Source organism: Salmo salar, chromosome 04 (assembly GCF_965601325.2).
Source record: "Salmo salar chromosome 04, fSalSal1, whole genome shotgun sequence".
NCBI lineage: Eukaryota > Metazoa > Chordata > Actinopteri > Salmoniformes > Salmonidae > Salmo > Salmo salar.
Genome location: NC_138294.1, coordinates 47,325,834 through 47,341,493, shown reverse-complemented (window position 1 = coordinate 47,341,493; position 15,660 = coordinate 47,325,834). Strand labels below are relative to the sequence as shown.

Here is a 15,660-nt window from a genome sequence, read left to right as displayed (position 1 = left end):
CACACACACACACACACACACACACACACACACACACACACACACACACACACACACACACACACACACACACACACACACACACACACACACAGAGAGAGAGCTATACTGAGCTGTTGTAAAACTCCTCCACTGTGTTCAATGGTAGGAGCAGTATCCAGACTTTCATATGGTCATACCGTCCTTGACTCATCCTGGGATTTACGCTATTACCAGCTTAGTACACTAGGGCGTGCCAAAAAATGCAAGGAAGACCATTGGGTGTTTTCATGGAATGTTCATGGAGGCTGCTAGCTAAATATCCTAACGAGCGCAAAACAAAATATACGAATTGCAAAGGCAGGCAATCCAGCTCATGAAGTTATACATATTGGAGCTACCGAATGTCATTTTCTTTTGAGTTTGGACATTTACAAGCGAATGCGAACGAGAGGCATTGTGCAATTTAACAAAGTCTTGATGCATGCATGTGTGAAGAAACAACAGTATTGGCTCTGGAGCACCATGTGTACACGCGGTGTCTGTGTGGAGTCTGGAGTCGCTAGGGCAACAGGCCTGCCTGCTCTGCTCAGAGAAGAAATCTAAAGATTGCAGCGGCAGCTGTACAGATAACTCATCCAAAGGGCTTTGAATTCTCAATCACAGCAGAAAGCTAACACAGTATGATGCCCCGTCACCTTACTAATTCAAATCAAATCAAAAATCGAATTTTATTTGTCACATGCGCCGAATACAACAGGTGTTGTATTACGAGCCCTTAACCATTCAGCCACTTATTTAGATAACTAGCAAGTTAAACTTAACGCAGCATTTATCGTTTTTCACCCAGGAAAAACAAAAAAGCATAAGAAATATATTGCTGCATTTTGTAAACGCAGATCTAAAATGCTTCTTTATTGTAATTTTTGCTTGGGGTCAGACAAATGTTGTTCTTCAGTTGCACTTCTCCACTCGGATAAGAATTCACATTAGCAAATGTAGCTGGCTACATTCTTTCTATCATAAACATTAGAAATATGATGGCCATGCATAATTTTTTGCCAGAAATACTTTGCTGTTTTATTGTAAGCTCATTTACTGTCAGCCAAATAGCATTGCACTTCTGTTGTCATCTGATGAAAATTAAGCTATTTTCTGCCAAATGTGTTGGACTAATGTATACTGAACAGAACTATAAACGCAACATGTAAAGTGTTGGTCCCATGTTTCACAAGCTGAAATAAAATATCCCAGAAATGTTCCATACGTAGAAATAACTTATTTCTCTCAAATTTTGTGCACAAATTTGTTTACATCCCTGTTAGTGAGCTTTTCTCCTTTGCCAAGATAATCCATCCACCTGACAGTTGTGGCATATCAAGAAGCTGATTAAACAGCATGATCATTACACAGGTGCACCTTGTGCTGGGGACAATAAAAGGCCACTCTAAAATGTGCAGTTTGGTCATACAACGGGGCGGCAGGTAGCCTATTGGTTAGAGCGTTGGACCAGTAACCGAAAGGTTGCTAGATTGAATCCCTGAGCTGACAAGGTAAACAATCTGTCGTTCTGCTCCTGAACAAGGCTGTTAACTCACTGTTCCTAGGCCGTCATTGTAAATAAGAATTTGTCTTAGCTGACTGAAAAAAATGTTCAAACACAATGCCACCGATTTCCCAAGTTTTCAGGGAACGTGCAATTGGCATGCTGACTGCAGGAATGTCCACCGGAACTGTTGCGAAATAATTTAATGTTATTAATTTCTCTACCATAAGCTGCCTCTAACATCGTTTTAGAGAATTTGGCAGTATGTCCAACCGGCCTCACAACCGCGGACCATGTAACCATGCCAGCCCAGGACCTTCACATCCAGCTTCTTCACCTGCAGGATCGTCTGAGACCAGCCACCTGGACAGCTGATGAAACTGAGGAGTATTTCTGTCTGTAAGAAAGCCCTTTTGTGGGGAAGAACTCATTCTGATTGGCGGGCTTGACTCCTCAATGGGTTGGCCTGGCTCCCAAGTGGGTGGACCTATGCCCTCCCAGGCCCACCCATGGCTGCGCCCCTGCTCAGTCATGTGAAATCCATAGATTAGGTCCTAATTAATTTATTTCAATTTACTGATTTCTATATATGTACTGTAACTCAGTAATATTGCATTTATATTTTTGTTCAGTATACACTACCGTTCAAAAGTTTGGGGTCACTTAGAAATGTCCTTGTTTTTGAAAGGAAAGCACATTTTTCGTCCATTAAAATAAATAAATCAAATTGATCAGAAATACAGTGTAGACATTGTTAACGTTGTAAATGACTTGTAGCTGGAAACGGCAGATTTTTTATGGAATATCTACATAGGCGTACAGAGGCCCATTATCAGCAACCATCACTCCTGTGTTCCAATGTCACGTTGTGTTAGCTAATCCAAGTTTATCATTTTAAAGGCTAATTGATCATTAGAAAACCCTTTTGCAATTATGTTAGCACAGCTGAAAACAGTGAAGAGGCAACTCCGGGATGCTGGCCTTCTAGGCAGAGTTCCTCTGTCCAGTGTATGTGTTCTTTTGCCCATCTTAATCTTAACTTTTTATTGGCCAGACTGAGATATGGCTTTTTCTTTGCAACTCTGCTTAGAAGGCCAGTATCCCGGAGTCGCCTCTTCACTGTTGACATTGAGACTGGTGTTTTGCAGGTACTATTTAATGAAGCTGCCAGTTGAGGTCTTGTGAGGTGTCTGTTTCTCAAACTAGACACTCTAATGTACTTGTCCTCTTGCTCAGTTGTGCACTGGGGCCTCCCATTCCTCTTTCTATTCTGGTTAGAGCCAGTTTGCGCTGTTCTGTGAAGGGAGTAGTACACAGCGTTGTACGAGATCTTCAGTTTCTTGGCAATGTCTTGCATGGAATAACCTTCTTTTCTCAGTGCAAGAATAGACTGACGAGTTTCAGAAGACAGTTCTTTGTTTCGGGCCATTTTGAGCCTGTAATCGAACCCACAAATGCTGATGCTCCAGATACTCAACGAGTCTAAAGAAGGCCAGTTTTATTGCTTCTTTAATTAGAACAACAGTTTTCAGCTGTGCTAACATAATTGCAAAAGGGTTTTCGAATGATCAATTAGCCTTTAAAATGATAAACTTGGATTAGCTAACACAACGTGCCATTGGATCACAGGAATGATGATTGCTGATAATGGGCCTCTGTAGATATTCCATAAAAAATCAGCCGTTTCCAGCTACAATAGTCATTTACAACATTAACAATGTCTACACTGTATATCTGATCAATTTGATGTTATTTTAATGGACCAAAAATGTGTTTTTCTTTCAAAAACAAGGACATTTCTAAGTGACCCCAAACTTTTGAACGGTAGTGTATTTTCTGTAAAGGAAAACTATAGTTGCACGTCCCTGATCACTATTGAAGCAACAAAAAAAACACTAGACATTCAATATAAAATGGGACCTCTGTCAATACAAAGTTGGACTCGCTGTCACGCCCTGACCGTAGAGATCCTTATTATTCTCTATGTTTGGTTAGGTCAGGGTGTGACTCGGGTGGGAAACTCTATGTTTTCTCTTTCTATGTTTTTGGGCCGAGTGTGGTTCCCAATCAGAGGCAGCTGTTTATCGTTGTCTCTGATTGGGAATCATACTTAGGCAGCCTGTTTTCTTCCTGTGTTTGTGGGAGGTTGTTTACTGTTTAGTGTCTGTCGGAACTGTGCGTTTTCGTTATTTTGTTTGAGTGTGTTTATGAATAAGGTAATCATGAACACTTACCATGCTGCACCTTGGTCCACTTCAACTACCACTTACGACAAGTGTTACACTTGCCTACTCCCGCTTTCTCCCGTTGTGCTATTTACAAACAAACACATGACTGGCTCAACTGTTCTGGGGAACTATGGTAAGCATCATAATGGAAAGTAATGTGACGTGAAATGAAGAAAGCGATCTGCTTTATCTCCTAACATATTGCACACGTTGACTGCAGGTATTTCCTTAAAAAGTAGCTACAAATATTACAATTTATGGAAAAACTTCAAATAAATATTTTCAACGGTATTGACAGTGTTTTAAAACCATCCTGTGGCTATTTCCAAACTCCCCAGTATACGGTAGGCTACAGGATTAACCCATTAAGTGCTAATTCACCCATCCCTCTGAAACGGAGGTCTTAAGTTACAGTGTTAGCTACTAATCCAACTGCACAGACCAATGGTAGAGTAGGAAGAAGGGACTAGGTCCAACAGAAGAGTAAGTAAGGCTTGTCTACAATTGCATGAACTCAGACATAATGCATTGCTATCAACCTGTCATCTCACATCATCAGTTTTAAACTTCCTTTCTTCTTTAGCTTCGATCCCTCTCTCTCTGATTGGTGTGATGATATGTCAGTACTGCTGCTGAGGACTACTTTTGTGTGTTCCTCTGTTGAGGCTTCGGTCTCGGTCTTCTTTTTTGGATGGTGTCTGATCTTGTTTGTTGGTGACCTAGCTGTAGACCGTCTCTGGCTCCAGCTCTGTGTGTGTGTGTCTACTGTGCTGGTGGCGAGTCTGACAGGCTCACCCACGTTGAAGGTCACCCCCTCCTCCCTGGTCCATTTTTGTGGGGCGCTCTCTCTCTCCCATCCACTCAGATCACATCACCACTGTCTGCTGCCCTGTCAGCAACAGCCTCATCCTACAGCACTACTGTGCTCCTGAACCGTTCACTCTCACTGTGTGGCAATGCGACCCTTGCCCTGCAAGAAGAAAGCCCTAAGCAAAGCCATTAATGTAGATGTAGAGATGTGATATCTGGAGAATGATCTCTCTCAGACCCACTATTATCCGTGGAATGGGAGGGTTTATGAACAGATTTAGCTGTATGTCAGGGTATATTTAGATATAATTTAGTATCAATGTATTTATACTACACTGTATGTACATACACAGTTTGGTAGGAAAATCAAACAGCAGTTGGAATGTATTGACTTGTAAAAGGTGACAACTGCAATCTCTCTGGATAAGTACTTTAATAAGACTGAAATGACCCATATAGTATCTCCAAATAGATATTTGATCTTAGTGTAAGTAAGTGTACACCGTGCCTCTGATTGGCACCTGTCATCCTCATAATTAGTGAGATGTAATTGGCTGGCTGGTCGGTGTAAGCTGTGGTGTCTGCCTGGCTGACGGTTGGGATTGGTTGGCTGGTCAGTGTAAGCTGTGGTATCTGCAGGGCTGAGGGGTGACAGGAGTTGACAGAAAAGGGTCAGTGGCCCCACCTTACCTTGGTTAGCGTGACACAGGTCCTTATATGAGCTGGTGGAAGCCAGACCAATCAGGATTAACCTGGTATACAGGCATCTTGTCATTCTCTCTGCTGTCTCGGACCTGATCTGCTTCGACTCCCATCAACACTATCTCTCTCTTTCTATATATCGCTCTCTCTTTCTATCGCTCTCTCGCTCTTTCTCTCTCTGTAAGACGTCTTTAGCAAAACAGGATGGAGGACAGGTCAAGCAAGTGGGCAAAACTAGTTGTAGTGACGTCATAATGACTGTTTTGCCCAATGGGAAGTCCGACCTGCTTTGGGTTAGTGCTATCTGGCACCCTTGAGACATCCTACCCTAAAACCTAACCCTAACCTTAAACCCTACCCTTACCCTAACCTTAAACCCTACCCTTACCCTAACCTTTACCCTAACCATAACCATAACCTTTACCTAACCCTAACCTTAAACCCTACCCTTACCCTAACCTTAAACCCTACCCTTACCCTAACCTTTACCCTAACCATAACCATAACCTTTACCTAACCTTAAACCCTACCCTTACCCTAACCTTAAACCCTACCCTTACCCTAACCTTTACCCTAACCATAACCATAACCTTTACCTAACCCTAACCTTAAACCCTACCCTTACCCTAACCTTAAACCCTACCCTTACCCTAACCTTTACCCTAACCATAACCATAACCTTTACCTAACCTTAAACCCTACCCTTACCCTAACCTTAAACCCTACCCCTAACCTTAAACCTTACCCTAACCTTAAACCCTACCCTTACCCTAACCTTAAACCCTACCCTTACCCTAACCTTTACCCTAACCATAACCATAACCTAACCCTAACCTTAAACTCTACCCTTACCCTAACCTTTACCCTAACCATAACCCTAACCTTAAACTCTACCCTAACCTTAAACCCTACCCTTACCCTAACCTTTACCCTAACCATAACCCTTACCTAACCCTAACCTTAAACTCTACCCTAACCTTAACGCTACCCTTACCCTAACCTTAAACCTTACCCTAACCCTACCCTAACCATAACCCTTACCTAACCCTAACCTTAAACTCTACCCTAACCTTAACGCCTACCTTTACCCTAACCATAACCCTAACCTTAAACTCTACCCTAACATTAAACCCTACCCTTACCCTAACCTTAACGCCTACCTTTACCATAACCATAACCCTTACCTAACCTTAAACTCTACCCTAACCTTAACGCCTACCTTTACCCTAACCATAACCCTTACCTAACCCTAACCTTAATCTCTACCCTAACCTTAAACCATACCCTAACCCTAACCTTAATGCCTACCTTTACCCTAACTCTAGCCTAAAACCTAACCCTAACCTTAAACCCTACCCTTACCCTAACCTTAACGCCTACCATAACCATAACCCTTACCTTAAACTCTACCCTAACCTTAACGCCTACCATAACCATAACCCTTACCTAACCTTAAACTCTACCCTAACCTTAACGCCTACCATCACCATAACCATAACCCTTACCTAACCCTAACCTTAAACTCTACCCTAACTTTAACGCCTACCCTTACCCTAACCTTAACGCCTACCTTTACCATAACCATAACCCTTACCTAACCCTAACCTTAAACTCTACCCTAACCTTAAACCATACCCTAACCTTAACGCCTACCTTTACCCTAACTCTAGCCTAAAACCTAACCCTAACCTTAAACCTTACCCTAACCTTAACGCCTACCCTAACCCTAACCATAACCCTTACCTAACCCTAACCTTAACCCTTACCTTAACCATTAAAAATGTTAACTTCAAAGGGGTAGGGACGTCCCAAGGATCCCGGGTAGCAAGGACCCTGACTTTGTCCCCAGGTCCTCCTTCACCCCTGGTGCCTGTCCCTTTCCCTCTTCTAATGTTTCTCTCCCTCTACTACTGTCCCTGTCCCTCCTGAACCTTCCTAGGCCATGTGTGTCACAGTAACAGTGCTGTCAGATCAGACAGGCATCTTCATAATCAGAAGCTCTGCAGTCAATTAGCTCTATGCATTTGTCAGCACAAATCTACACACAGAGTGGCTGTCACACTGGATGACATGACGGCTCCTCTAGTGTAGAGCACACTGGTGTGCTGAGCAGGCTGTCAATAGTACTTTACAGCAGTGGCTGCATTCATGTCTGATCATAGACACAAACATTCAGTTGTATTAGGTGATGAAGTAGTGCTTTTCAATAGTGAGATGGGTATAATGAGACAGACTTACTTCCCTGGTGGTAATGGTAGTGCCGTATGACCTGATCTCTGGAAAGGAAAGGCTGAATATCTGGGCCTTCCTGTGGTTCAGAGTATTGTATTTCCATTACTGCAGAAACCCAGTAATACGCTTAATATGTTTTCTATTCGGCCCACATTCACACACCACAGCTGGTTTCCAAAAGGCTTCTCGCTGGCTATGAGTTCCAATGTTTTTCTCAGAAATGGATTCCTTCACAAAATAACAGTGTCCGGGATCTTATAGTGTCCGGGATCTTATAGTGTCCGGGATCTTATAGTGTCCGGGATCTTATAGTGTCCGGGATCTTATCGTGTCCGGGATCTTATCGTGTCCGGGATCTTATCGTGTCCGGGATCTTATCATGTCCAGGATCATGATGATCTGATTTAGACCTTTCATTCTAAAGTAATGGACAAGATCGATAAATAAATACATTGAATTGTACTAATGTTGACCATCACTGCATAAAGTGGTATATGAAAAGCTTAGTTTCTACAGACCATTATATTTTCACTAAATGTTTCTCAGTCTTCTAAGCAGTTCTACTCTATCACTCCTTTCTTCAGTCTGTTGTATTGTCATCACTCTAATGACCTCTGCCTCGTCCTGACCCTAAACAAAAGCATGGGGGTTGGGTGTGGGGGATGGACAGAGAGAGACTGTTATGAACCATAGTCAAGTTTGGCCTCCCTCATAGGGCCCTGTGTCCTGCTTAGCCCCCTCGGCCCCCCTCATTACCAGTGTAGCTGGGGAGCCCAGCCAGCCTTGATGGGCTGTTGTCATCAGAGGGATTGACACACAGACCCCCCAGAGACCGCCAAAGACCTCATTTACATCCCCTCTCCATTAGCACCACCTAGAGATGTGGTGGGGGCTGGGTGGAGGGCTGGCAGACCCCATCACGCTTCCCATCTGACACATGATTGACAGCCCGAGAGGCATCCTTAAAATGTCCCCATTATAGCTACATTCCTGCTAAATTCCATACGGGAATTGTAAGATTGAAGATAATAAAAAAATTAAAATCACAATTTTAAGCTCACGATATTGACTGTTTAATGATACACTGAAAGACTGGGTGAGTTAATTAGAGGTCTACAATGAAAAAGCAATAAGAATGGGATTATATATAGTAATTTCATCACTAGGGTTTGACCCTAGGGATATGTGCCACTCCTGCCCCTGTCTATGTCCTGGACCCGTGGGACATGGAGGATGTACAGCTGCCAGACGCCATGCAGACCAGACACTCCTCCAGTAGCGACAAGCATCATGGCAGCTGCTGGGGTGGGGTGCTCCAGAATTAGCATCAGCTCATAGTTTAGAAGTGTGTCACAAAGAAGGTTGTGATGTGATGTATCCTGGGTGTTACCCTCCAGGTTTTGAACCTCCGTGGCGTGGCAACCTGGACGCCTGTCACCCAGGAGACCAGAGAGGAAGACTGTGTTTTGAATGTGAGGCGGGGGAGGGCCTAATAAACCTGCTAGTTCCAGTAACAGGGCTTTTCTATTGGAGGGTCATCAGTGAAAGTGGGTGTGGCCCAAGACATCTGTCTAGTAAGTAGCTTCTGATATGAACAGCTGCAGTGAAGGGGATCAGACCCTTTAGAGGAGTGGGTTAAACCGAGCTCTGTGATACACAATTATTAAAGACTCAGTAACGTTGGACTGTGTGTGATTGGGACATGTTTGGCTCTAGTAGCCATGCTAACGTGCCAAGAATACTTAATACAACCAGCTTTCTTTCATTGGCTGAATACAACCTATTGTAGGAGAGTTTTTGTCTGCTGTTGGACTCCATTGAAGGCTGAAGGAGGTCTGACTCATTAGATGAAATCTTAGATAAATTCACCTTTGTCTCCTTATACTAAAAATGTCAGTTCTTCCTAATAATAGCTCTTTATGTAAAGTAGGATGTTGCACGTATTATCTCCCATGTCTTAGTCCTTTACCAGCCACAGATTTTATCATCAACAACCATCTCCAATTTAAGCGGTATTAAACCCAGGATTTTAGATCATTCTACGAGCTAGCCCCACAGCTATTCACTAATCTCAAACCTCGCACAATTATATGCAATGTTTTGTCGCGGTTGAATGCAAGTGTATTATCTTTTTTAATTAACACACAGCCAGCATTTTAAAAGCAGTTTAGCGAACTTGAGAATGTTAATGCAGTATTAAGCCCCCTTCTTTTTGGGGCACACGTTGGCTGCTGAATTTCTTTGCTCTATCTGTTTGTTGCCGTTACAGTAAAGCTGTTACTGACATGATGTGACCTGGAGAAAAGTGCAGAGTCAAGGAGGTGGTAGTGCTGAGATGTCGGACTGGTCACTGTCAAAGATGAATGTATTTTATATCTGATATGTCATGTTAAGATCCCACTGAATTGTATGTATGCATTGTCTCAGAGCTGCATTCTCACATGGTCCCGTGTTTCTCTGCTCCACCAGGTCACCTGTCTTCAGGATTTCTTTGGTGATGATGATGTCTTCATTGCCTGTGGCCCAGAGAAGTTCCGCTACGCCCAGGATGACTTCTCCCTGGATGAGAATGGTGAGAGCAGCCACACCACTAGTAACCTACTGCACCACTGTAACACCACTAGTAACCTACTGCACCACTGTAACACCACTAGTAACCTACTGCACCCCTGTAACACCACTAGTCACCTACTGCACCACTGTAACACCACTAGTAACCTACTGCACCACTGTAACACCACTAGTAACCTACTGCACCACTGTAACACCAATAGTCACCTACTGCACCACTGTAACACCACTAGTAACCTACTGCACCACTGTAACACCACTAGTAACATACTGCACCACTGTAACACCACTAGTAACCTACTGCACCACTGTAACACCACTAGTAACCTACTGCACCACTGTAACACTACTAGTAACCTACTGCACCACTATAACACCACTAATAACCTACTGCACCACTGTAACACCATTAGTAACCTACTACACCACTGTAACACCACTAGTAACCTACTGCGCCACTGTAACACTACTAGTAACCTACTGCACCACTAACACCACTAGTAACCTACTGCACCACTGTAACACTACTAGTAACCTACTGCACCACTGTAACACCACTAGTAACTTACTGCACCACTGTAACACCACTAATAACCTAATGCACCACTGTAACACTACTAGTAACCTACTGTAACACCACTAGTAACCTACTGCACCATTGTAACACCACTAGTAACTTACTGCACCACTGTAACACCACTAGTAACCTACTGCACCACTGTAACACTACTAGTAACCTACTGCACCACTGTAACACTACTAGTAACCTACTGCACCACTGTAACACCACTAGTAACCTACTGCACCACTGTAACACCATTAGTAACCTACTGCACCACTGTAACACCACTAGTAACCTACTGCTCCACTGTAACACCACTAGTAACCTACTGCACCACTGTAACACCACTGGTAACCTACTACACCACTGTAACACCACTACTCATCTACTACACCACTGTAACACCACTTGTAACCTACTGCATCACTGTATCTCCACTAGTAACCTACTACTCCTCATTAACACCAATAGTAACCTACTACACCACTGTAACACCACTACTCATCTACTACACCACTGTAACATTACTACTCACCTACTACACCACTGTAACACCGCTAGTAACCTATTACACCACTGTAACATGGCTAGTAACCTACTGAACCACTGTAACACCACTAGTAACCTACTGCACCACTGTAACACCACAAGTAACGTATTACACCACTGTAACATCACTAGTAACCTACTAAACCACTGTAACACCACTTGTAACCTGCTATACCAGTAGTCACCTACTACACCACTGTAACACCACTTGTCACCTTCTACCTGACTATAACACCACTAGTAACCTACTACACCACTCTAACTCCACTAGTTACTTATTACACCATGTAACATCACTAGTAACCTGCTACACCACTGTAACACCACTAGTGACCTACTACACCACTGTAACAACACTAGTCATCTACTACACCACTGTAACACTACTTGTAACCTACTGCATCACTGTAACTCCACTAGTAACCTACTACTCCTCATTAACACCACTAGTAAACTACTTCACCATTGTAACACCACAAGTAACATATTACACCACTGTAACATCACTAGTCAGCTACTGCACCACTGTAACACCACTAGTCACCTACTGCACCACTGTAACACCACTAGTAACCTACTGCACCACTGTAACACCACTAGTAATCTACTGCACCACTGTAACTCCACTAGTAACCTACATTAGTAACCTCATTAACACCAATAGTAACCTACTACACCACTGTAACACCACTACTCATCTACTACACCACTGTAACACTACTACTCACCTACTACACCACTGTAACATCGCTAGTAACCTACTACACCACTGTAACATCACTAGTAACCTACTGCAGCACTGTAACACCACTAGTAACCTTCTGCACCACTGTAACACCACAAGTAACATATTACACCACTGTAACATCACTAGTCACCTACTACACCACTTTAATATCATCTGTCAACAAACTACACCACTGAATCACCGCTAGTCACTTTCTACACCACTGTAACAGCACTAGTTACCTACTACACCACTGTAACACAACTAGTCACCGTCTACACCACTGTAACACCTCTAGTAATCTATTACACCACTAGTAACCTACTGCAACACTAAGACCGCTAGTCACCTATAACACCACGGTAACACCACTAGTCACCCACTGCACCACTGTAATGTCACTAGTATCCTACTAAACCAGTGTAACACCACTAGTAACCTACTACACCACTTAAGCAACACTAGTCATCTACTACACCACTGTAACACCACTCATAACCTACTGCACCACTGTAACAGCACTAGTAAACTACTACTCCTCTGTAACACCACTAGTAAACATTTCACCACTGTAACACCACTAGTCACCTACTACACCACTGTAACACCACTAGTAACCTACTTTATCACTGTAACACCACTAGTAACCTCCACTGTACCACCACTAGTAACCTACTACACCACTGTTTTACCACTAGTAACCTACTCCACCACTGTACCACCACTAGTCACCTTCTACCCGACCATAACACCACTAGTAACCTATTACAACACTCTAACACCACTAGTCACTTGTTACACCACTGTAACATCACTAGTAACCTACTACACCACTGTAACACCACTAGTCACTTACTAAAACACTAACACCACAAGTCATCTTCTGCACCACTGTTACATTAATAGTAACCTACTACACCACTCTATCACCGCGAGTTACGTACTACACCACTGTAACATCACTAGTTACCTATTTCACCCCTGTGACACCACTCGTCACCTACTGCACTACTTTAACATCACCAGTAACCTTCTTCACCACTATAACACCACTAGTCACCAACTGTAACACCACTAGTAACCTACTACATCACTGTAACATCACTGGTAACCTACTAAACCAGTGTAACACCACTAGTAATCTACTACACCACTGTAACAACACTAGCCATCTACTACACCAATAGTAACCTACTGCACCACTGTAACATCACTAGTATCCTACTACACCACTGTAACACCACTAGTCACGTACTACACCACTGTAACATCACTAGTATCCTACTACACCACTGTAACACCACTAATCACCTACCTACTACACCACTGTAACATCACCAGTAGCCTACTGCACCAATTGTAACCTACTACACCACTGTAGCGTACTACACTGCTGTAACACCACTTTTAACATACTACACCAATAGTAACCTACTACAAGCACCACTAGTCACGTACTATACAACTGTAATACCACTTGTAACCTTCTACCCCACTATAACAGCACTAGTCACCTACTACACCATTGTAACAATACTAGTCACATACTACCCCACTGTAATCCAATCGTAACCTACGACACCTCTGTTTCACCACTATTAACCTACTGCACCACTAATTTCACTTGTCACTTACTACTCACTGTAACATCACTAGTCACCTTCTACACCACTATAACATTACTAGTCACCTACTACACCTCTGTATAACCAGTAGAGACCTACTACACCACTGTAACACCACTAGTCACCTACTACAGCACTGTAACATCACTAGTAACCTACTACACCACTGTATCATCACTTGTCTCCTTCTACAGCACTGTAACAGCACTAGTAACATACTACACCACTGTAACACCACGTGTCACTTATTACACCACTGTAACATCACTAGTAACCTGCTACACCACCGAAACACCACTGTAACCTACAAAACCACTGTAACACCACTGTAACCTACAAAACCACTGTGACACCACTGTAACCTACTACACCACTGTAACACCACTAGTAAACTACTTCACCACTGTAACACTACTAGTCACCTACTACACAACTGTAACACGACTAGTCACCTACTTCACCACTTTAACACCACAGGTAACATATTACACCACTGTAACACCACAGGTAACATATTACACCACTGTAACATTACTAGTCACCTACTACACCACTGTAACACCACTAGTAACCTACTACACCACGTTAACACCACTAGTAACCTGCTATACCAGTAGTCACCTACTACACCACTGTAACATCCCTTGTCACCGTCTACCCGACTATAACACCACTAGTAACCTACTACACCAATCTAACACCACTAGTCACTTATTACACCACTGTAGCATCACTAGTAACCTGCTACTCCACTGTAACACCACTAGTCACCTACTACACCACTGTAACACCACTAGTCACCTACTATACCACTGTAACACCACTAGTCACTTACTACACCAGTATAACACCACAAGTCACCTACTACACCACTGTAATATCACTAGTCAACAAACTACACCACTGTATCACCACTAGTCACGTACGACACCACTGTAACATCACTAGTCACCTATTACACTACTGTAACACCACTAGTCACCTACTACACCACTGTAACATGTCTAGTAACCTACTACACCACTGTAACACCACTAGTCACCTACTACACCACTGTAACATCACTATTAGCTTATTACACCACTGTAGCACCACTAGTCACCTACTGCACTACTTTATCACCAGTAACCTTCTACACCACTGTAACACCACTAGTAACCTACTACATCACTGTAACACCACTGGTAACCTACTACACCACTGTAACAAAAGTAATCACCTACTACACCACTGTAACACCTCTCGTAATCTATTACACCACTTGTAACCTACTGCAACACTAAGACAACTAGTCACCTATTACACCACAGTAACACCAGTAGTCACCTACTACACCATTGTAACACCACTAGTCACCTACTGCGCCACTGTAATGTCACTAGTAACCTACTAAACCATTTTAACACCACTTGTAACCTACTACACCACTGTAACAACACTAGTCATCTACTACACCACTGTAACACCACTCGTAACCTACTGCGCTACTAACACCACTAGTAAACTGCTTCAACACTGTAGCACCACTAGTCACCTACTACACCACTGTAACACCACAAGTAACATATTACACCAGTGTAACATGACTAGTCACCTATTACACCACTGTAACACCACTAGTAACCTACTTTACCACTGTTACGCCACTAGTAACCTAGTACACCACTGTATGACCACTAGTAACCTACTCCACAACTGTAACACCACTAATAACCTACTCCACCACTGTAACACCACTAGAAACATGCTATACCAGTAGTCACCTACTACACCTCTGTAACACCACTTGTCACCTTCTACCCGACTATAACACCACTAGTAACCTTCTATACCACTCTAACTCCACTAGTTACTTATTACACCACTGTAACATCACTAGTAACCTGCTACACCACTGTAACACTGCTAGTAACCTACTACACCACTGTAACACCACTAGTAACCTACTACACCACTGTAACACCACTAGTAACCTACTATACCACTGTAACACCACTAGTAACCTACTACACCACTATAACACAACTAGTCACCTACTACACCACTATAACACCACTAGTCACCTTCTGCACCACTGTAACATTACTAGTAACCTACTACACAACTGTAGCACCACTAGTCACCTGCTA

At 43.0% G+C, this 15,660-nt stretch overlaps 1 protein-coding gene across 2 annotated transcripts in view; it reads left to right on the top strand.

Annotated features, from left to right (window-relative positions):
* Window positions 1–15,660, top strand: part of LOC106603110 (neuronal migration protein doublecortin) — a 76,392-nt gene that overhangs the window by 46,059 nt on the left and 14,673 nt on the right. For both annotated transcript variants that reach the window (XM_014196347.3, XM_014196346.3), the window contains exon 4: window positions 9,967–10,069. In XM_014196347.3, the coding sequence (XP_014051822.1) occupies window positions 9,967–10,069 (103 nt within the window). The remainder of the gene's footprint in view (window positions 1–9,966; window positions 10,070–15,660) is intronic.